The sequence below is a fragment of the Trachurus japonicus genome, chromosome 18 (assembly GCF_045865225.1).
Source record: "Trachurus japonicus isolate A0001 chromosome 18, Traja_1.0".
Classification (NCBI taxonomy): domain Eukaryota; kingdom Metazoa; phylum Chordata; class Actinopteri; order Carangiformes; family Carangidae; genus Trachurus; species Trachurus japonicus.
The window spans coordinates 993144-1015644 of record NC_140924.1 but is presented as its reverse complement, the minus strand read 5'-3'; the positions used below and the strand labels follow the sequence as shown (position 1 = coordinate 1015644).

At 45.6% G+C, this 22501-nt stretch overlaps 1 protein-coding gene and 1 long non-coding RNA gene across 6 annotated transcripts; one reads left to right on the top strand and one right to left on the bottom strand.

Annotated features, from left to right (window-relative positions):
• Nucleotides 1-1161: 1161 nt before the first annotated feature.
• On the bottom strand, nucleotides 1162-22501 carry LOC146968244 (rano class II histocompatibility antigen, A beta chain-like). Its single transcript, XM_085759930.1, has 6 exons — nucleotides 22346-22501; nucleotides 10508-10780; nucleotides 9461-9674; nucleotides 6622-6689; nucleotides 1600-1713; nucleotides 1162-1251 (listed from the first exon to the last, which is right to left on the bottom strand). Exons 1-6 carry the CDS (start codon nucleotides 22398-22400, stop codon nucleotides 1226-1228), a joined length of 750 nt encoding a protein of 249 aa, XP_085616056.1. The 5' UTR covers nucleotides 22401-22501; the 3' UTR covers nucleotides 1162-1225.
• On the top strand, nucleotides 3882-5671 carry LOC146968245 (uncharacterized). Of its 5 annotated transcripts, none has more exons than XR_015034274.1 (3): nucleotides 3882-4074; nucleotides 4239-4354; nucleotides 5393-5671. It is a non-coding gene; the product is annotated as an uncharacterized LOC146968245 (long non-coding RNA). The 5 variants fall into 5 exon arrangements; XR_015034275.1 differs by having other exon boundaries at nucleotides 3882-4088; nucleotides 5407-5671; XR_015034273.1 differs by having other exon boundaries at nucleotides 3882-4088.

The following is a 22501-nucleotide window of genomic DNA, read 5'->3' as shown; positions in this document are numbered from 1 at the left end:
TTTTATCTCTACATCTGCATGTTCTTCTACTTTTTTACCGTATGTCACAAATGCTGCTGTAACAACCACATTTCCCACGTGAGGGTTAATAAACAGTTATGTCTTCAAAACAGGACAAACAGATGAACTTGCCTCGCCTCCTAAAACCTGAGGGTTTCTGAAAAACTGGGCCGACTGTCATCATCATTCAGAAAAATCTTTATTTCTCAGCTTCTGAAATAAAATCAAAACCATTTAATAGCCTACAATCTTGGCTTTAACTAGAAACCATTGCCTTTGCCCCAAAGATCATTCAACATGTTTAAAAAATTCACTTAAACAGAAAAAGTTTGTTCAGTTTTGGCACATTTCATGTTTTCTTCACAAGTGTTTCTATGAATATCACAGCAGCACTGGAATAAAAAGTGTCAGTCAAAGAATAAAGGTGGAACTGGCACAGTAAAAACACCAGTGTGTGTGTGTGTGTGTGTGTGTGTGTGTAGTAACTGATCCAGACCTGCAGGTGGCGCTGCAGCATTCAATTCAATTCAATTCAATTCAACAACTTTATTTGTCCTCAATGGGATTTGATGAATGTAGAGTAAATGATAAATCCACAGAGTTGTGAAACCTTTTTTTTTTGTTTTGTTTTGGAGATGGAAACTGCATGTGCTCATCACTCTCTCAGAAGTGATGAGAGAGTGAAGTTAGAGGAGCTGCTGCTTCATTTATGTCACCGTGTGGCTTCTCAGTGAAACCATCGTCCAGCTAGTTGGACTAGTGAGACTTGTTGAATAAGAACTGATGAAGCCCCTTGGATCAGAGGAGAAACGTCTTCCCAGACAAATACAAGTCCAGTTGCCTACGACTCAATTTGCCCAGAAAAGAACAATGACCTGGATGAATGAGAATATCCATAGACACCTCTAGAATTAATGAATGGCATTATAACACTCCTAATGCACTTGTTGTTTTTACTTTTTTAACACAAGACAGATTTTTAGTTTTACATTCAATTAGTGTCTGTTGTACCGAACCCGTACCGAACCATGAGCCCCGAACCGAGGTGCTGACGAACCGTGACTTGTGCGTACCGTTACACCCCTACAACAATGACGCAAATGTTTGAAGTTCACAGCTGTTGTTCCAGATGTTATAACCTGTTGTTCCAGATAGATAGATAGACTGAGAAGCAGCAACAGGATCAGGATCAGGATCAAGACCTGGACCAGAACCAGGACCGGGATCAGTTAGTGGGAACCAGGATCTGTCCTGGTTTTAAAAGAGAGAAGGAGAGAGTCAGAAACAGAGACAGACACGTGAAGAGAACTGGTCTAGACTGGTGTAAACTGGTCTGAACTCTGAACTGGTGTAGACTGGTCTGAACTGGTGTGTGTGTGTGTGTGTGTGTGTGTGTGTGTGTGTGTGTGTAATGTATTTTAATGGTTGTGTATATGTATGTTAATGTATTAAGGAAAATATGTATTATAATTTCAGTGATCAAGACCCCAGGGAGAGTAGCTGGACTTTCCAGCAGCTAATGGGAGTCTTTAATAAACAAACAAACAAACTGGTCTAAACTGGTGTAAACTGGTCTGAACTGGTCTAAACTGGTCTGACCTCGGGCCTTCCTCTTGTAGTAGATGAATCCAGCCAGAGACAAGATCAGACCCAGGATCAGTCCTGAGGCTCCGATGGCGATTTTGTTCTTCTCTGACTCAGGCATGGACGGATCTGAGGACAGACAGGTAGAGACAGACAGGTGAGAGACAGACAGGTAGAGACAGACAGGTGAGAGACAGACAGGTAGAGACAGACAGGTGGAGACAGACAGGTAGAGACAGACAGGTAGAGACAGACAGATAGAGACAGACAGGTAGAGACAGACAGATAGAGACAGACAGGTAGAGACAGACAGGTAGAAACAGACAGGTAGAGACAGACAGGTAGAGACAGACAGGTAGAGACAGACAGGTAGAGACAGGTAGGTGAGAGACAGACAGGTAGAGACAGACAGGTAGAGACAGGTAGGTGAGAGACAGACAGGTAGAGACAGACAGGTAGAGACAGACAAGTAGAGACAGACAGGTAGAGACAGGTAGGTGAGAGACAGACAGGTAGAGACAGACAAGTAGAGACAGACAGGTAGAGACAGGTAGGTGAGAGACAGACAGGTAGAGACAGACAGGTAGAGACAGACAGATAGAGACAGACAGGTAGAGACAGACAGATAGAGACAGACAGGTAGAGACAGACAGGTAGAGACAGACAGATAGAGACAGACAGGTAGAGACAGACAGGTAGAGACAGACAGATAGAGACAGACAGGTAGAGACAGACAGATAGAGACAGACAGGTAGAGACAGACAGGTAGAAACAGACAGGTAGAGACAGACAGGTAGAGACAGACAGGTAGAGACAGACAGGTAGAGACAGACAGGTAGAAACAGACAGGTAGAAACAGACAGGTAGAGACAGGTAGGTGAGAGACAGACAGGTAGAGACAGACAGGTAGAGACAGACAAGTAGAGACAGACAGGTAGAGACAGGTAGGTGAGAGACAGACAGGTAGAGACAGACAGGTAGAGACAGACAAGTAGAGACAGACAGGTAGAGACAGGTAGGTGAGAGACAGACAGGTAGAGACAGACAGGTAGAGACAGACAGATAGAGACAGACAGGTAGAGACAGACAGATAGAGACAGACAGGTAGAGACAGACAGGTAGAGACAGACAGGTAGAGACAGACAGATAGAGACAGACAGGTAGAGACAGACAGGTAGAGACAGACAGATAGAGACAGACAGATAGAGACAGACAGGTAGAGACAGACAGATAGAGACAGACAGGTAGAGACAGACAGATAGAGACAGACAGATAGAGACAGACAGGTAGAGACAGACAGGTAGAAACAGACAGGTAGAGACAGACAGGTAGAGACAGACAGGTAGAGACAGACAGGTAGAAACAGACAGGTAGAAACAGACAGGTAGAGACAGACAGGTAGAGACAGACAGGTAGAGACAGGTAGGTGAGAGACAGACAGGTAGAGACAGACAGGTAGAGACAGACAGGTAGAGACAGACAAGTAGAGACAGACAGGTAGAGACAGGTAGGTGAGAGACAGACAGGTAGAGACAGACAGGTAGAGACAGACAGGTAGAGACAGACAGGTAGAGACAGACAGATAGAGACAGACAGGTAGAGACAGACAAGTAGAGACAGACAGGTAGAGACAGGTAGGTGAGAGACAGACAGGTAGAGACAGACAGGTAGAGACAGACAGATAGAGACAGACAGGTAGAGACAGACAGGTAGAGACAGACAGGTAGAGACAGACAGATAGAGACAGACAGGTAGAGACAGACAAGTAGAGACAGACAGGTAGAGACAGACAGGTAGAGACAGACAGGTAGAGACAGACAGGTAGAGACAGACAGATAGAGACAGACAGGTAGAGACAGACAGGTAGAGACAGACAAGTAGAGACAGACAGGTAGAGACAGGTAGGTGAGAGACAGACAGGTAGAGACAGACAGGTAGAGACAGACAGGTAGAGACAGACAGGTAGAGACAGACAGATAGAGACAGACAGGTAGAGACAGACAAGTAGAGACAGACAGGTAGAGACAGGTAGGTGAGAGACAGACAGGTAGAGACAGACAGGTAGAGACAGACAGATAGAGACAGGTAGGTGAGAGACAGACAGGTAGAGACAGACAGGTAGAGACAGGTAGGTGAGAGACAGACAGGTAGAGACAGACAGGTAGAGACAGACAGATAGAGACAGACAGGTAGGTGAGAGACAGACAGGTAGAGACAGACAGGTAGAGACAGACAGATAGAGACAGGTAGGTGAGAGACAGACAGGTAGAGACAGACAGGTAGAGACAGGTAGGTGAGAGACAGACAGGTAGAGACAGACAGGTAGAGACAGACAGATAGAGACAGACAGGTAGAGACAGACAGGTGGAGACAGACAGGTAGAGACAGACAGGTGGAGACAGACAGGTGGAGACAGACAGGTAGAGACAGACAGATAGAGACAGACAGATAGAGACAGACAGGAAGAGACAGACAGGTAGAGACAGACAGGTAGAGACAGACAGGTAGAGACAGACAGGTAGAGACAGACAGATAGAGACAGACAGGTAGAGACAGACAGGTGGAGACAGACAGGTAGAGACAGACAGGTGGAGACAGACAGGTGGAGACAGACAGGTAGAGACAGACAGGTGGAGACAGACAGGTGGAGACAGACAGGTAGAGACAGACAGATAGAGACAGACAGATAGAGACAGACAGGAAGAGACAGACAGGTAGAGACAGACAGGTAGAGACAGACAGGTAGAGACAGACAGGTAGAGACAGACAGGTAGAGACTAGGAATGGCGAGATTCACCGATTCATATCGCTGGTCCGATGCTGTAACTAGTAGGAGCCGTTGTGGTGAGCTGGGAAGAGGTGGTAGCGGTGGACGCTAACCAGCCGAAGTTAGCAATAGCGGTTAGCATCCGGGACAGCTAGCGGGGACAGACAGGTAGAGACAGACAAGTAGAGACAGACAGGTAGAGACAGGTAGGTGAGAGACAGACAGGTAGAGACAGACAGGTAGAGACAGACAGATAGAGACAGACAGGTAGAGACAGACAGGTAGAGACAGACAGGTAGAGACAGACAGATAGAGACAGACAGGTAGAGACAGACAAGTAGAGACAGACAGGTAGAGACAGACAGGTAGAGACAGACAGGTAGAGACAGACAGGTAGAGACAGACAGGTAGAGACAGACAGATAGAGACAGACAGGTAGAGACAGACAGGTAGAGACAGACAAGTAGAGACAGACAGGTAGAGACAGGTAGGTGAGAGACAGACAGGTAGAGACAGACAGGTAGAGACAGACAGGTAGAGACAGACAGGTAGAGACAGACAGATAGAGACAGACAGGTAGAGACAGACAAGTAGAGACAGACAGGTAGAGACAGGTAGGTGAGAGACAGACAGGTAGAGACAGACAGGTAGAGACAGACAGATAGAGACAGGTAGGTGAGAGACAGACAGGTAGAGACAGACAGGTAGAGACAGGTAGGTGAGAGACAGACAGGTAGAGACAGACAGGTAGAGACAGACAGATAGAGACAGACAGGTAGAGACAGGTAGGTGAGAGACAGACAGGTAGAGACAGACAGGTAGAGACAGACAGATAGAGACAGGTAGGTGAGAGACAGACAGGTAGAGACAGACAGGTAGAGACAGGTAGGTGAGAGACAGACAGGTAGAGACAGACAGGTAGAGACAGACAGATAGAGACAGACAGGTAGAGACAGACAGGTGGAGACAGACAGGTAGAGACAGACAGGTGGAGACAGACAGGTAGAGACAGACAGGTGAGAGACAGACAGGTAGAGACAGACAGGTAGAAACAGACAAGTAGAGACAGACAGGAAGAGACAGACAGGTAGAGACAGACAGGTAGAGACAGACAGGTAGAGACTAGGAATGGCGAGATTCACCGATTCATATCGCTGGTCCGATGCTGTAACTAGTTGGAGCCGTTGTGGTGAGCTGGGAAGAGGTGGTAGCTGCGGACGCTAACCAGCCGAAGTTAGCAATAGCGGTTAGCATCCGGGACAGCTAGCGGGGCTAGTAACTCTCCTACTCTCCTGCTCTTCCTGCTCTCAGCGAAGGCGGACACATCTCTCCCCCTCTCCCTTATCTTCCCTGCTTTGCTTCTCACGTCTCGTTCTGTCTTGTCTCAAACTTTGGGAGCCTCTCTCCGCATTGCTCTCCAAATTTAAATCATGGAATTGGTCAACTGGTCTCTCAACACAACTGACAGAATTTCTCGACGAGAAGCTCGGGTTCGGGGGAACCTGTCTGCCCTGACAGAACGGTCACCGCTGGTTACATGATGGACTCGTGGGAGAAGTGGAGGGTCATGTGCCTGACGATTCTTTCCGTTGAGGTCATCAAGGATCTCTACATATTCTGAACCATGATAACAGGCTATTTGCTGATCGGATTAGGCATTGCCCTGGTGTATCGGAAATTCGGAAGACGGTGACAGCAGTCCAAAGCCCCATGACTGATGGAGTGAGGAGAGCTGTTAGCACTCAGACTGTGGGAATAAACTTTATAAACCGCAACACTGAAAACATTTTGGAGAAGCTTTCGGCTTTGTAAAGGCGAATGGATTGATTTGGAGACCAGAATGGACAATCGGATTGGCCTCAGTGGTGGAGATATACACTATATTACCAAAAGTATTCGCTCACCCATTCAAATGATCAGAATCAGGTGTCCTAATCACTTGGCCTGGCCCCAGGTGTATAAATTCAAGCACTCAGGCATGCGCTTTTGGAAGAATGGTCAAAAATTCCTATAAACACTCTCCTCAACCTTGTGGACAGTCTTCCCAGAAGAATTGAAGCTGTAATAGCTGCAAAAGGTGGACCGTCATCATATTGAATTCTATGAGTTAGGAATGGGATGGCACTTCAGTTCATAGAATGAGTAAAGGCAGGTGAGCGAATACTTTTGGTAATATAGTGTATATCCCTTATACAGACAGACAGGTGAGAGACAGACAGGTAGAGACAGACAGGTGAGAGACAGACAGTTAGAGACAGACAGGTATTTACCCCAGTCAGTGATCATGGGTTCCTTCAGACTGGCGTGCTCCACCTTACAGGAGATCTTCTCTCCAGACCTGCAACACAAACCAGACCAGTTTTATTAGAATAGATGGTTTTTACACATCGTCATGACAACATCCTCCAGGTGGGAGTGGATCTGGTAGTACCTAGACCTAGACCTGGACCTGGACTCACCTGGGTGTGTACTCCAGGTGGGAGTGGATCTGGTAGTACCTAGACCTAGACCTGGACCTGGACTCACCTGGGTGTGTACTCCAGGTGGGAGTGGATCTGGTAGTACCTAGACCTAGACCTGGACCTGGACTCACCTGGGTGTGTACTCCAGGTGGGAGTGGATCTGGTAGTACCTAGACCTAGACCTGGACCTGGACTCACCTGGGTGTGTACTCCAGGTGGGAGTGGATCTGGTAGTACCTAGACCTAGACCTGGACCTGGACTCACCTGGGTGTGTACTCCAGGTGGGAGTGGATCTGGTAGTACCTAGACCTAGACCTGGACCAGGACTCACCTGGGTGTGTACTCCAGGTGGGAGTGGATCTGGTAGTACCTAGACCTAGACCTGGACCTGGACTCACCTGGGTGTGTACTCCAGGTGGGAGTGGATCTGGTAGTACCTAGACCTAGACCTGGACCAGGACTCACCTGGGTGTGTACTCCAGGTGGGAGTGGATCTGGTAGTACCTAGACCTAGACCTGGACCTGGACTCACCTGGGTGTGTACTCCAGGTGGGAGTGGATCTGGTAGTACCTAGACCTGGACCTGGACCTGGACTCACCTGGGTGCGTACTCCAGGTGGGAGTGGATCTGGTAGTACCTAGACCTAGACCTGGACCTGGACTCACCTGGGTGTGTACTCCAGGTGGGAGTGGATCTGGTAGTACCTAGACCTAGACCTGGACCTGGACTCACCTGGGTGTGTACTCCAGGTGGGAGTGGATCTGGTAGTACCTAGACCTAGACCTGGACCTGGACTCACCTGGGTGTGTACTCCAGGTGGGAGTGGATCTGGTAGTACCTAGACCTGGACCTGGACCTGGACTCACCTGGGTGTGTACTCCAGGTGGGAGTGGATCTGGTAGTACCTAGACCTAGACCTGGACCTGGACTCACCTGGGTGTGTACTCCAGGTGGGAGTGGATCTGGTAGTACCTAGACCTGGACCTGGACCTGGACTCACCTGGGTGTGTACTCCAGGTGGGAGTGGATCTGGTAGTACCTAGACCTGGACCTGGACTCACCTGGGTGTGTACTCCAGGTGTGAGTGGATCTGGTAGTACCTAGACCTAGACCTGGACCTGGACTCACCTGGGTGTGTACTCCAGGTGGGAGTGGATCTGGTAGTACCTAGACCTAGACCTAGACCTGGACTCACCTGGGTGTGTACTCCAGGTGGGAGTGGATCTGGTAGTACCTAGACCTAGACCTGGACCTGGACTCACCTGGGTGTGTACTCCAGGTGGGAGTGGATCTGGTAGTACCTAGACCTAGACCTGGACCTGGACTCACCTGGGTGTGTACTCCAGATGGGAGTGGATCTGGTAGTACCTAGACCTGGACCTGGACTCACCTGGGTGTGTACTCCAGGTGGGAGTGGATCTGGTAGTACCTAGACCTAGACCTGGACCTGGACTCACCTGGGTGTGTACTCCAGGTGGGAGTGGATCTGGTAGTACCTAGACCTAGACCTGGACCTGGACTCACCTGGGTGTGTACTCCAGGTGGGAGTGGATCTGGTAGTACCTAGACCTAGACCTGGACCTGGACTCACCTGGGTGTGTACTCCAGGTGGGAGTGGATCTGGTAGTACCTAGACCTGGACCTGGACCTGGACTCACCTGGGTGTGTACTCCAGGTGGGAGTGGATCTGGTAGTACCTAGACCTGGACCTGGACCTGGACTCACCTGGGTGTGTACTCCAGGTGGGAGTGGATCTGGTAGTACCTAGACCTGGACCTGGACCTGGACTCACCTGGGTGTGTACTCCAGGTGGGAGTGGATCTGGTAGTACCTAGACCTGGACCTGGACCTGGACTCACCTGGGTGTGTACTCCAGGTGGGAGTGGATCTGGTAGTACCTAGACCTAGACCTGGACCTGGACTCACCTGGGTGTGTACTCCAGGTGGGAGTGGATCTGGTAGTACCTAGACCTGGACCTGGACCTGGACTCACCTGGGTGTGTACTCCAGGTGGGAGTGGATCTGGTAGTACCTAGACCTGGACCTGGACCTGGACTCACCTGGGTGTGTACTCCAGGTGGGAGTGGATCTGGTAGTACCTAGACCTAGACCTGGACTCACCTGGGTGTGTACTCCAGGTGGGAGTGGATCTGGTAGTACCTAGACCTGGACCTGGACCTGGACTCACCTGGGTGTGTACTCCAGGTGGGAGTGGATCTGGTAGTACCTAGACCTAGACCTGGACCTGGACTCACCTGGGTGTGTACTCCAGGTGGGAGTGGATCTGGTAGTACCTAGACCTAGACCTGGACCTGGACTCACCTGGGTGTGTACTCCAGGTGGGAGTGGATCTGGTAGTACCTAGACCTAGACCTAGACCTGGACTCACCTGGGTGTGTACTCCAGGTGGGAGTGGATCTGGTAGTACCTAGACCTGGACCTGGACTCACCTGGGTGTGTACTCCAGGTGGGAGTGGATCTGGTAGTACCTAGACCTAGACCTGGACCAGGACTCACCTGGGTGTGTACTCCAGGTGGGAGTGGATCTGGTAGTACCTAGACCTAGACCTGGACCTGGACTCACCTGGGTGTGTACTCCAGGTGGGAGTGGATCTGGTAGTACCTAGACCTGGACCTGGACTCACCTGGGTGTGTACTCCAGGTGGGAGTGGATCTGGTAGTACCAGTCGGCGTCTGCCAGCTCCTCGGTGGAAGTGACATCAGAGTTCACTTCCTGTCCGTCTCTGATCCAGCTCACTCTGATCTGTTTGGGGTAGAAGTCGAAGACGCTGCAGACCAACATGGCAGGATGGTTCCCAGAGGGGGGCGTGGTGGAGTGGAGCCTCACATACGGCTTCACTGGAACAGATCAATAACATTATTGATTATCATTATTATTATTATTAGGGTGGCACAGTGGTGCACTGTTGCCTCACAGCAAGATAGTTTGTCACGCCATTTTCTGAACCTATTCACTGCCCTATCAACGTATCATGTCAAATCGCTATATTTCCCTGTTTAAAATGCACTGCAAGAAGCAGTTCCCCTCCAAACCGCCAAAATGCCATATGTCTTCTCTCGACCAATCAGAATTCGGTGAGCGCTCTACGCCAGAGTCCTGCAGAGATCCAATTTTGGGAAGATTCGCGCCCACCCCACCCGTAGGTTTTTAAGCCTGGGAAAGTTGTGAGCGGTCACACGAGTGGCCGAAGATTGTTTATTTACATCAAGATGTCAATCAACGATCGATTTTTTTTTTTAGTAACGGTCGCCATGAGACTTCAATTGTGAAAATATCTCCATGTAAGTGAACGGGAGTCAAATTTTATTTCATGACCTGATTGCTGCGGAGCTGCGGTACCAAGACGGTGTTCTCGCACAGGAAAGTTACAGGTACATTTCTACCACTTCAATGAGTTTAGAAACATTATTTTAAGATCGAAAAACTACAAAATGGGGCTTTTAATCAGAAACCAGTTGGGCCATAACACCGGAAATACTGGTTGCAAGCGGTGGAGGATGATGGATTCTCCACCATTTAAATGTAAACCCATCCAGACAGTGTCGTCATCATTGATACTGATTAACAGAGGGTGGATCAATAACTGATTGTATTGACAGCTGAGCAGCAGCTGCAGTGACTGTGTTTCTCCAGCAGGTGGAGACAAAAGCTGTGTCCCAAACACACTCACCTGACTTAGTCAGAACAATCTGGTAGTCAAGGCCAACGGTGTACAGACAATAACTCTTCCTTGTAGTTTTCATCCGAGCCAGCAATCCGGTATCTTTGTTCCAGGCCTCAGCGTTCGTCACTCCGTACTCTGTCAATCCTATGAACTTCCCCACTCTGCTGTCAAACCTGGTGAATTCCAGTTTGTTGTAGAAGACCGACCTGATGTAGGTGATGCCGCTCAGTTCAGAGGAGTTAAAGTCACAACGATCCACTCTATAAAACCAAAATCCATCTGTGGAGCAGAGTCAGAGAATTATCACCGTGTTCATCAATGTATTGATCGATCAGCTGACAGGACTGACCAATGATCACTGATCTATACATTGACAAGCATATTGATCAGTATACTGGTAAGTGTACAGATTAGTGTTTAGATTAGCGTATTGATCAGTATATGAATGAATGAATGAATGAATGAATGAATGAATGAATTTTTTATTTTCGTGTCATGCCACCACTGTGGCCCATCCCATATGAGATTACAAGACACATTTAATGACAAATACAAAACAAAGACTAGACAATCCTTCCTATTGGTGTTACCTGCCACACAGGTGTGACACAAATAAACTATTTAAGATTACTTTCAGTATTCAACTATATATCGCTCTTTGTCTCATTGCCCAAGCCTTTTCAAGAAATAAAGAAAATGCAAATATATTCAAATGAAAAAGATGTTTTAGCTTCTCAGCATCGTCTAACCACACAAATTCGTCATTTGAATCTACTTTACTAAACAATTTTTGTCTTATAGAGTCATAAAAAGGACAGTAGAACACAAAATGAATTCCATTTTCCACCTCTTGGATGTCACATAAATTACAAATTCTATCGTCTTCTGCTGTGCCAACATATCTGCCTGTCTCGATATGAAGACCAAGTATACCAGTTCTCATAGAGCACACAGGGATCTTTTTGGACAAATTAATCTCCCCTTTCTCTTTGTTATAATAATGGTCTTCATATCCTGCTCTCAGCAAGATGTCCCATGCCCCATTGGTCAGAGTGACCCAAAGATTTTTCTTGCAATCCTGTTACGATTTAATCCTAGTATCCTATTCCATAAACGCACCATATATACATTCCACCGTACCTCAGTGGGTTCCCAGCCCTTATCTCCCATCACAGCTAGTGTTGGTGTGGATTTATGTACGGCAACAAAATACCGAATGGCTCTACAGAGGGTATGCACGTGACGTCACGGTACTCGGAAGTCGCTGTGGAACGTCCACTGAGCGGCAAAAAGACGAGTGGCAGAGCCGCCAAAGTTTCAAAACAGCACAAGTAACGGAGCAATTTTCTCCGAGCCCACACAAGTCTGACATGTCTAGCTTTGCCAGCATGTACAGCAGCATGACCTAACAGAACTGCTAGAAATCTTGAGGATCAGTGTCCGTGGAGCAGATGCTTTTGAGGAACTGGTTGTCGATTCCACTTGACATCAATTTGTTTTGATATAAGATATTTTATCCAGTTTATGAGTCCACCGCTATCCGCCAGCACGTTGAGGGAGGTTTGTTTTGCCACTCAGTCCGAACGAATGCGGCGTTGCCGAGTGCAACGTGACATAAACGCATACCCTCTATTTTGCACAGCCTCACATTTAGGGTACTGTTTGAATCCCCATACTCCTACTACCTAATCTCGCACTGGACACACACAACTCTGATATAATTTGGAGTATGTGGAGTACCCAACATCCCTCAGAGTCTTTATTTTGGCTATAACACCCCCTAGTGCCCGACTTGCTGACTCAGGCCCCATCCACACGAAAACGCGGCTTCACTGAATCCGATCTTTTTCTTAATCGTTTTGAAAAAAATCTCCGTAAACACGGCATCGTTTTCAAAAATATCTGCGTCCACACTGATCCAGTGAAAACGACCCAAAACGCTGTAGTACCTACATACTGCAGGCGTGTGTGGAGCGTGTGTGGCACTGCCACACATAAACACAGCTAAAAAACAGCTGAAGAAGACGGGAAGTCCCCGCTGTAATTCAATAGAAGAAGTTCCCCGCTGTATTCAAACTCAAACATGGGATTAAATGTTGACAGGGAGTCGTGTCAGAGTAAATATGATGATCAGTGATGATTAAACAGACGCGATTCAGCTGCAGCGTCTAGCGACGCGACGTTAGTCGGCCGTTGTTGTTGTTACGTTACGTGCACAGACTGTCAGTGTGCAGCAGCTGCTGCAGCGGTGTGTGTGTGTGTGTGTGTGTGTCTCAGGTTACAGGTAGAGCGGCGGGGGGCATGACATCATCGTTTTAGAAAAAGTCCGTATTGGCCGTCCAGACGGAAACGTTGGGGCGGCGTTTTCAAATTTTCCCACTCTGGGACCCGTTTTCAAAAAATACCGTTTTCACCCCCTGAAAACGCCGGATCCATGTGGACGCGAGGCCAATCCGATAAAGTATTTATCCGTATTCGAAAAAAACGAATTCGTCTGGACGGGGCCTCAGCCAGTAGTGATGATCCTTTCATGAAATTCATGTGTTCATCCAAATAGAGACCCAAGTATTTGTAGCCTCTTGAATAGTTCAACTTTGACTCTCCAAACTTAAATTAGAAATCACTTGTCTAGATGTGTTGATAGATCAGAGTATTGATCGGTATAGTGTCTAGATGTGTGTTAAGATCAGAGTATTGATCGGTATAGTGTCTAGATGTGTGTTAAGATCAGAGTATTGATCAGTATAGTGTCTAGATGTGTTGATAGATCAGAGTATTGATCAGTATAGTGTATAGATGTGTTGATAGATCAGAGTATTGATCAGTATAGTGTCTAGATGTTGATAGATCAGAGTATTGATCGGTATAGCGTCTAGATGTTGATAGATCAGAGTATTGATCGGTATAGCGTCTAGATGTGTCGATAGATCAGAGTATTGATCGGTATAGTGTCTAGATGTGTGTTAAGATCAGAGTATTGGTCAGTATAGTGTCTAGATGTGTTGATAGATCAGAGTATTGATCAGTATAGTGTCTAGATGTGTCGATAGATCAGAGTATTGATCAGTATAGTGTCTAGATGTGTTGATAGATCAGAGTATTGATCAGTATAGTGTCTAGATGTGTCGATAGATCAGAGTATTGATCAGCATAGTGTCTAGATGTGTGTTTAGATCAGAGTATTGATCAGTATTGTCTAGATGTGTTGATAGATCAGAGTATTGATCAGTAGTGTCTAGACGTGTTGATAGATCAGAGTATTGATCAGTATAGTGTCTAGATGTGTTGATAGATCAGAGTATTGATCAGTATAGTGTCTAGATGTGTTGATAGATCAGAGTATTGATCAGTATAGTGTCTAGATGTGTCGATAGATCAGAGTATTGATCAGTATAGTGTCTAGATGTGTCGATAGATCAGAGTATTGATCAGTATAGTGTCTAGATGTGTCGATAGATCAGAGTATTGATCAGTATAGTGTCTAGATGTGTTGATAGATCAGAGTATTGATCAGTATAGTGTCTAGATGTGTTGATAGATCAGAGTATTGATCGGTGTAGCTACACCGGTTCAACAAAAGGCCACGCTTCATACTGATGTCTTGATTTTCATTCTTTTATTCTCCTTCTCCACCGACGATAGTTAAATCATAGAACACCGTGAAAACTACAAATAAAACAGAGAGTCCATATGAGTCCATTGTAGCTAAATGCTAATTCAACGTAAACAAACACATGAAGTATCCACTGTATGGTCAAAGCATTTTGTATACAACCACAATAAAATATATATGAAACCAAACCATAATTACCGTTTGCGCCTCTTGAACGCAGTGTATTTATCTCTGAGTGTTCAGTGGCATTACTTCCTGCCTCCATTCTCTGTGGTCCCGCATTTTACTTCTGACCCACAATCCCACAGTTCACCCTCAACAGACCAGGGGGTCATGTGACCACACACTTTCAAAATAAAATGTCTTCACATGAAGGTTTTTAAATAACACAACTGCAATCATTTTTATCAACTTATTTATAAACGTAAGCTCTTTTTAACTCTCTTATTATCATGAATTTATATGTCTATTTATTAATCTTTTTTAAACATTTCATTAACTTCATGAAATACTGTCTCCAACAGTTACACTCCCACCAATTACTATGATTTATGATGACCTTTAACCTTGAATAAATCTAGTAATTTCTGAAACAATACGCAAACAAATATGAGAGAATAACTCTGAGATCAAGAATGGTTTTGCATCTCTCAACACAAGTACATGTTACATGTTTTGGTAACTATGGAAATACATTTAGTTACTTTCCACTAACACAACAAGTTTATGAATAGGATGCTCAATAATGGATGGATTAGTGAGCCTTTGACCTTCCTTTCCTAGTTTTTTGTTACCTATTTGTATGGTGGCTTTACGCACCAGACCATCATCATCTGTACAAACATTTAGTACTCTTCCCAGTCTCCATTCGTTGCGAGAAGATCCCTCTTCTCTGAGAATGACAATATCTCCAATCTTAACATTGCGCCGTGGAGAATGCCACCTTTGCCTCAGAGTGATGTTTGTCAAATATTCTTTCTTCCACCTACACCAGAATTGTTCGGACAAATATTGTACTCTGCGCCACCTTTTCTTGGCGTACAGATCTTCTGCCTCAAATCTTCCTGGAGGAGGCAGAGGGACAGAGGTTTTCATGGTGAGCAAATGGTTTGGTGTAAGTGGCTCTTCACCTTTAGGATCACTGATGCTGTCAATAGTGAGTGGGCGGCTGTTTATTATTGACATGGCTTCATAGAAAAATGTTCTCAAGGATGCATCATCCAACCTCCCAACACTCTTTGAGAGGGCCCAAGTCATAACACTCCTCACTGTCCTGATCTGGCGTTCCCATACACCTCCCATGTGACTAGCATCAGGTACATTCATTACAAGGTCACACTGTTTCTCTGCTAAATAAGCAGCCACTCTGTCTTTGTCCATTTCTTTTAGAGTCTTTGAAAATTCATTTCTAGCCCCGACAAAATTTGTTCCTTGATCTGATCTGATCTCTCTTACAGGTCCTCTGATAGCTATAAAACATCTCAAAGCATTAATGAATGCATCTGTTGTTAGATCCTCAAGCATTTCAATGTGGATGGCTCTTGATGATAAACAAGTGAATATCAGACCATATCTCTTACTTTCCTTCCGACCCTGTTTAGTTGGAAAGGGTCCAAAACAGTCCATCCCACAGAATGAGAATGGTGGTGAGGGGTCAATACGGTTCACAGGTAAATCAGCCATTTTTTGTGTTTCTGTAGGCCTGCGAGCTCTTCTGCATGGGACACATTGTTTGATTTGATTTGCCACAACCTTACTGCCACCAAGAATCCAGTAGCCATTTGCTCTCAGTTCATTGAGTGTTTGACCTCTGCCTTGATGCTGAGTTTTTCCATGACAGTAGTCCAGGATCAGACGTGTGACAACACCATCTTTTGGCAAGATCGCAGGATGTTTCCGGTCAAGAGGTAAGGAAGCTGCTTTTAATCTCCCTCCCACCCTGAGGACACCCTCCTGCAACACTGGATCAAACTGAAACAACTTATTATTATGTGACAATTTTCCCTGCTTGAGCTTCTGAATCTCCTCTTTGAAGACATCTTTCTGTGCTAGTCTCACAAGCACTAAACTAGCCTTTCTCCTTTCTTCAACTGTTATGAGCTCTGGTGATTTGTCTTTTTGTGCTAGCCGTAGGATTCGAGCTACAACATTCAATGCAGTGTGCCACTTAGAAAATCTTTCAAATCTCTCCAGGAAATTCTCTTCCTTGACTACATTGATTTGCAGTGCTTGTGTTGTTTTTATCTCAGGATCTCCTACCATGAGCTCTGGATTTGTTTTTGGTGTGGCAATATCTCTCTCCCAGAGGAATTTTGGTCCAGTAAACCAATTGGAATTGATCAAGTCTGCCACCTTGAGGCCTCTGGAGGCATGATCAGCCGGATTCTGATCAGTATCAATGTAGTACCACTGGGCTGGATCTGTTGTGTCTCTGATTCTCTGTACTCTATTCGCGACAAAAACATGAAACCTACGAGCTTCATTAGCAATGTAGCCTAGAACTACTTTCGAGTCAGTCCAAAAGTATTCCTGGTCAATTTTGAGTTCCAGCTCCTCTTTTAACATGCTACTGACTGCTGCTGAGACCACGGCAGCTGTTAACTCAAGTCTTGGTATGGTTACAACTTTTGTAGGAGCGACTCTGGCTTTGCCTATGATTAAAGAACAATGAACTTTATCTTCACTCACCACTCTGACGTATGAACATTGACCGTAACCATAGCTACTCGCATCCGAAAAGTGATGCAACTCGACTCTTTGAACCTTTCCTAAGGCTTCAGGAGCAAAGCATCTTGGGATGTGGAGCTTTTGCAGGTTCTCCAGATCATCCAGCCAATTTCTCCACTGTGGCTCTAAGTCTTTCGGCAGCGGTTCATCCCATGCTATGCCCTTTTGACACATTTCTTGTAACACTTTCTTTCCCAACAGGAGAAAAGGAGCAAGGAAGCCGAGGGGGTCAAACACAGAGGCTACAGTTGAAAGGATTCCTCTCCGTGTTGCTGGTTTCTCCTCCAGAGATATACTGAAAGAGAAGGTGTCACTGGTTACATTCCACTTTACTCCCAACACAGTCTGAACAGGAAGATCGCCGTGACTGAGATTTACATCATGAACTCCACTGGCTCGTTCACAGTCGGGAATTGACTCCAAGACTTCCCTGTTATTGGAGATAAACTTGTGGAGATGCAGTTTTCCCTTTGCACACACAGTTTGTGTCTCTTTCACCAATGTGATGGCTTTGTCTGCTGATTCTACACTGATGAGGCCATCATCAACATAAAAATTCTTCTTTATGAAGTTGGCCGCAGATGGATGCTCTTTTTCATTTTCATTTGCTAAGAACTTCATACCATAATTGGCGCACCCAGGGGAGGACGCTGCCCCAAAGAGGTGGACCTTCATGCGATATTCTTTTGGCTCTGAATTAGTATCCCCCTGTTCCCACCAAAGAAACCGCAAGTAATTTCTGTCCTCTCTGCTTACATGAAATCTATGAAACATTTTCTCTACATCACAGATGATTGCAACTGGATGTTTGCGGAATCTACAGAGAACCCCTGTCAGACCATTGGTGAGATCAGGTCCTGTCAGTAAGTGATCATTTAGAGCTGTGCCCTCATATTTAGCAGAACAATCAAATACAACTCTAATTTTCTCGGGTTTTCTTGGGTGATAAACCCCTTGATGTGGAAGGTACCACACATTTCCGTCCTGGGGCGAGTCTTCCGCTCTCTCTGCTTCCCCACCTTCGATGACACCTGCCATGAATTTAACGTAGTCCTCCTTGAATTTGGGATTTCTCTCAAGTTTTCCTTTTAGGTACTTCAGTCGCACCAGAGCGAGGCGCTTGTTTTCTGGTAGGTGTGGACGTGTTTTGAAAGGAAGTGGCATTTCCAGGTGGCCGTCTGAGTTCTGCTGTATTGTCTCGTTCAGGATCTGCATGAACTGAATATCATCCTGTGATATGGTCTTTTCCCCATAGCTTGTGTCTCTAAAATCAGATTCAAGGACTCTGAGGACAGCAGCTGGCGTTAATGATGGAAGCTCTTTGACGGACACACGGTGGCAAAGACCTGTCACCTCTGTTGACTTAGCAATCTTTGGTGAGCTGCCAACAATGCTCCATCCTAAGTCAGTCCTAATGGCATATGGCTCTTCGTCACCACCTGTAATAACATGTCGTGGTGCTAATGCTCTGCAACAGTCATAGCCTATTAAGAGTCCAACTTCACAATCTAACAACTCTGGTATTTCCTGTGCTATAGCATTCAGGTGTTTCCATCTCTTAGCTGTTGCAGGAGTAGGAATGTGTGTGCGTTCAAGTGGGATGAAATCTCTGGTGTATGCAGGTGGCAAGTTAACAAAGCTATGTGAGGAAAACCCTCTGACTCTAAGACCACTAACTCTGTCACTCTGAACGATGGAATCTCTTCCCATCATAGTGGTAAGCTTTAACTTGACTGGCTCTAAACCTGCACCCATTTTCTCACACACCTCTTTGTCTACAAAAGTAGTGCTACTCTGCGTATCTAACAAAGCATATACCAATGTCTCTGTTTCAGGGGTTGTGATTGATGAAAGCCACACAGGCACTATCATGGATGTGCTCCCACCATCACCTTTGTCTATGGAGCAAGAGAGTGAAGATGACTTTTCTGCTGTCTGCACAGCAGCATGAGGAGACGTGTCTGGAGCAGTGCTGCGGTGCTCATGCAACGGTGTTGGATGGTGTTTTTTGCATATACTACAGGTTGCTTTGTTTCTGCAGTCCTTTGAGTTGTGTCCTTTCTTAAGACAGCCAAAACACAGATTTTTGTCCAGTATAAATCTTTTCTTTTCTTCTGGTGACTTATTAGCGAATGTCTGACATTTGTAAATGGAGTGACTTTCACTACAGTACATGCATTTAACTGGACTTAAAGAACTGAATGGCATGTTAACCCTCTTTGATTCATTTGTGTCTCTTGTGCTGTTCTCCACAGCACCTTGTGTTTTCATCACTGCGTTGGATTTTTCTGACTCTTTTGTATTTGTGATGAACACATTGGCTTTTGGCCGCTTCATGTCTCTGAAAGGCCTTTCTTCAGATGATTTCAAGGCATAGAGGGATGTTACAGGGTTGCAGGCCACATCTGCCTCATGAGCCAAAAACTTGGCAAACTCTTTAAAACTGGGATATTCATGTGTTTCTTGCAACTGTTTTGTTACATGTCGATTCCAGCGAGATGTCACCCAATCAGGGAGTTTTTGTAGCATCCTCTGATTTTCTTCACAATCATTTAATACTTGAAGACCTTTAACGTGTGGCATGGCATTGCTGCAAGCAATCAGCAAGTCACTGTATTGTCTGAGTTTAACAGAGTCTCTTGAACTAATCTTTGGCCAGTTATTCAATTTTTCTCTGTATGCACGCTGGATTACAAAGGGATGGCCGTAGCGTGCATTCAGTGCTTCCCACGCTTGGTTGTAAGCGTCTTCATCCTTCCTGTAGAAGCTTCCTTCCAGCACTGACCGTGCTTCGCCGCTGATGTACTTCTGAAGGTAAAATAGTCTGTCAGCTGGATTTGTGCATCTTCGTTCTATGAGTGCTTTGAAACTAGTGCTCCACTCTATGAACTTGAGTGGGTCTCCTGAGAAGACCGAGGGCTCTGGTGCTGGGAGTCTGGTGAGTGCCATTGTGTCATGTAATGCTTGTGCTAAAGAAATGTCTTTGCTTGCATTGTTAGATTGTTCATTGTCATTGTTTTGATGTAATTGTTCCTTTTTTATCTCTTTGTTTCTGTTAGACACAGGAGGACAGTGGCTCACCTCACCTGCTCCGGGGGCCTCACCTGAGCCTGCTTCAGAATAAGCTTTCATCTTAGCAGCAATCACTTGAAGATCCCGCTGATTTTCCAGTCTTTTAAGTTCTTGCCTTTGTGCAGCAATTGCCTCCTCCATTTCAATCTCTGCCCTTTTGGCAGCAAGTTGTGCAACACAGTCTACTCTTTTTACTGTGATACTTTGCTGCTCTGATGGACATCTTGACTGGTGGCTACAAACAGATTTGGGGACTGAGGCACTAAATATTGACTGTGCATACTCTCTGTCAAGCATCATGTGCAATCTTGCATTTTCTGCCTTAGCATCAAAGTCATCTTGCCCCACTTCACTCAAGCGCACCTTCAGCAACACCATTACATCTGCAGTTACTGCTGTGCATGAATCCATTTTACGTCTGATATCAGTGGAAGGTGCAGATTGTGCTCGGATTTTCTCATATGCATCTTTCACTTGCGCCTCTAGCCCTTCAACAGCGTCCATCATGTAACACAAGTCTCTGTCAGAGCACTCATTTTTGAGTGAGGAACGTGTAGCTCTAATTTGCTCCTTCCATTTGTCATAAAACATAACAAACTTACTCTCCTTTTGAAAGGTCTCTTGTTGTTTTAGCTCCAGCATTTTGGGAGTTAACTTTCTCTCCCGTGAGGATTTACGGGGTTCAACTTTGGAGGTTGGCTCTGTAACTGGTAGCTTTTGAATTTGTAATTTAGCATTGATATCATCAATAAGTGTCTCTAGTTTCTCTATTTCAGCCTCATCAATCTGAAATTTTAACCGTTCATTTAATCTTACTAACTCTGCTTTAAGGGACTCAACATGTTCACTAGGACCCTCACATTGTGATTTGTCACTGTGAATTGACATTGCAATGAAATAGAAATGTTACTGTATTTATGACTAAATTATTGCTAAGCATATGTAGCAGAACTGATAAGTAGCAATAGTTACTCTTATAAACCTCTTATGCACTCTTTTGGTAATGCATTTGAACTCTTAAGTCAAAACACAGGACATTCAAAATAATATAAAGCAGGAATATTAAGCATTTCACTCAAAACCTCTGTTGCTTACTAGTTAAGCTCTTTCAACCTTTAAAATGTTCATACAGTTGAAGGTTGGTACTCTCAAATCAAAAGATATATTGCAGAACTGCTCTGCCTGAAGGCTGGAGACCATGCCAGCTGAAGCCAGGTAAGGATATATGAAGAGCTGTAGCACTCGCTGGTAAACGCTGCCCTCTGTTGGTGAAGTTGCGGTACTTCGCCGTCGACAATGCCGCGGTGCTGCGGTGGCTGACGCTGCCGTCCTCTCTCTCTCTGCAAGCCGTGTTGAAGTCGCGGTGCTCCGGTGGTTGACGCTGCGGTCCTCTCTCCCTCTCTCTCTCCAGCAAGCCGTGATGAAGTTGCGATACTCGGCGGTAGACGCTCTCTCTCTCTAGTCGGCTCCTGGTCGTTCCGGCCACACGTCGCTCCAGCAGTCTTGTTGCTTCTGGCAGCCTCGGACATGCGTAGCTCTCCTCTTAGCTCTCGTCTCTCGTCTTAGGTCTTGGCCTCGTTAGCGGTACGTTTTCACTGTAGCTACACCGGTTCAACAAAAGGCCACGCTTCATACTGATGTCTTGATTTTCATTCTTTTATTCTCCTTCTCCACCGACGATAGTTAAATCATAGAACACCGTGAAAACTACAAATAAAACAGAGAGTCCATATGAGTCCATTGTAGCTAAATGCTAATTCAACGTAAACAAACACATGAAGTATCCACTGTATGGTCAAAGCATTTTGTATACAACCACAATAAAATATATATGAAACCAAACCATAATTACCGTTTGCGCCTCTTGAACGCAGTGTATTTATCTCTGAGTGTTCAGTGGCATTACTTCCTGCCTCCATTCTCTGTGGTCCCGCATTTTACTTCTGACCCACAATCCCACAGTTCACCCTCAACAGACCAGGGGGTCATGTGACCACACACTTTCAAAATAAAATGTCTTCACATGAAGGTTTTTAAATAACACAACTGCAATCATTTTTATCAACTTATTTATAAACGTAAGCTCTTTTTAACTCTCTTATTATCATGAATTTATATGTCTATTTATTAATCTTTTTTAAACATTTCATTAACTTCATGAAATACTGTCTCCAACAGTTACAATCGGTATAGTATCTAGATGTGTTGATAGATCAGAGTATTGATCAGTAGTGTCTAGACGTGTTGATAGATCAGAGTATTGATCGGTATAGTATCTAGATGTGTTGATAGATCAGAGTATTGATCAGTAGTGTCTAGACGTGTTGATAGATCAGAGTATTGATCGGTATAGTATCTAGATGTGTTGATAGATCAGAGTATTGATCAGTATAGTGTCTAGATGTGTTGATAGATCAGAGTATTGATCCTACCTGCTGTGGAGACGGCGCTGAGGAGCAGGACGAGGCTCAGACAGGTTGAATCCATGTTCGTGTGTTGACCAACACTGACTCTGTCTGACTGAGAGCTGCTGGAAAAAGACCAGGGCGGAGTCACATGACCTGAGAGTCACCTGTTACCAGGCAGAC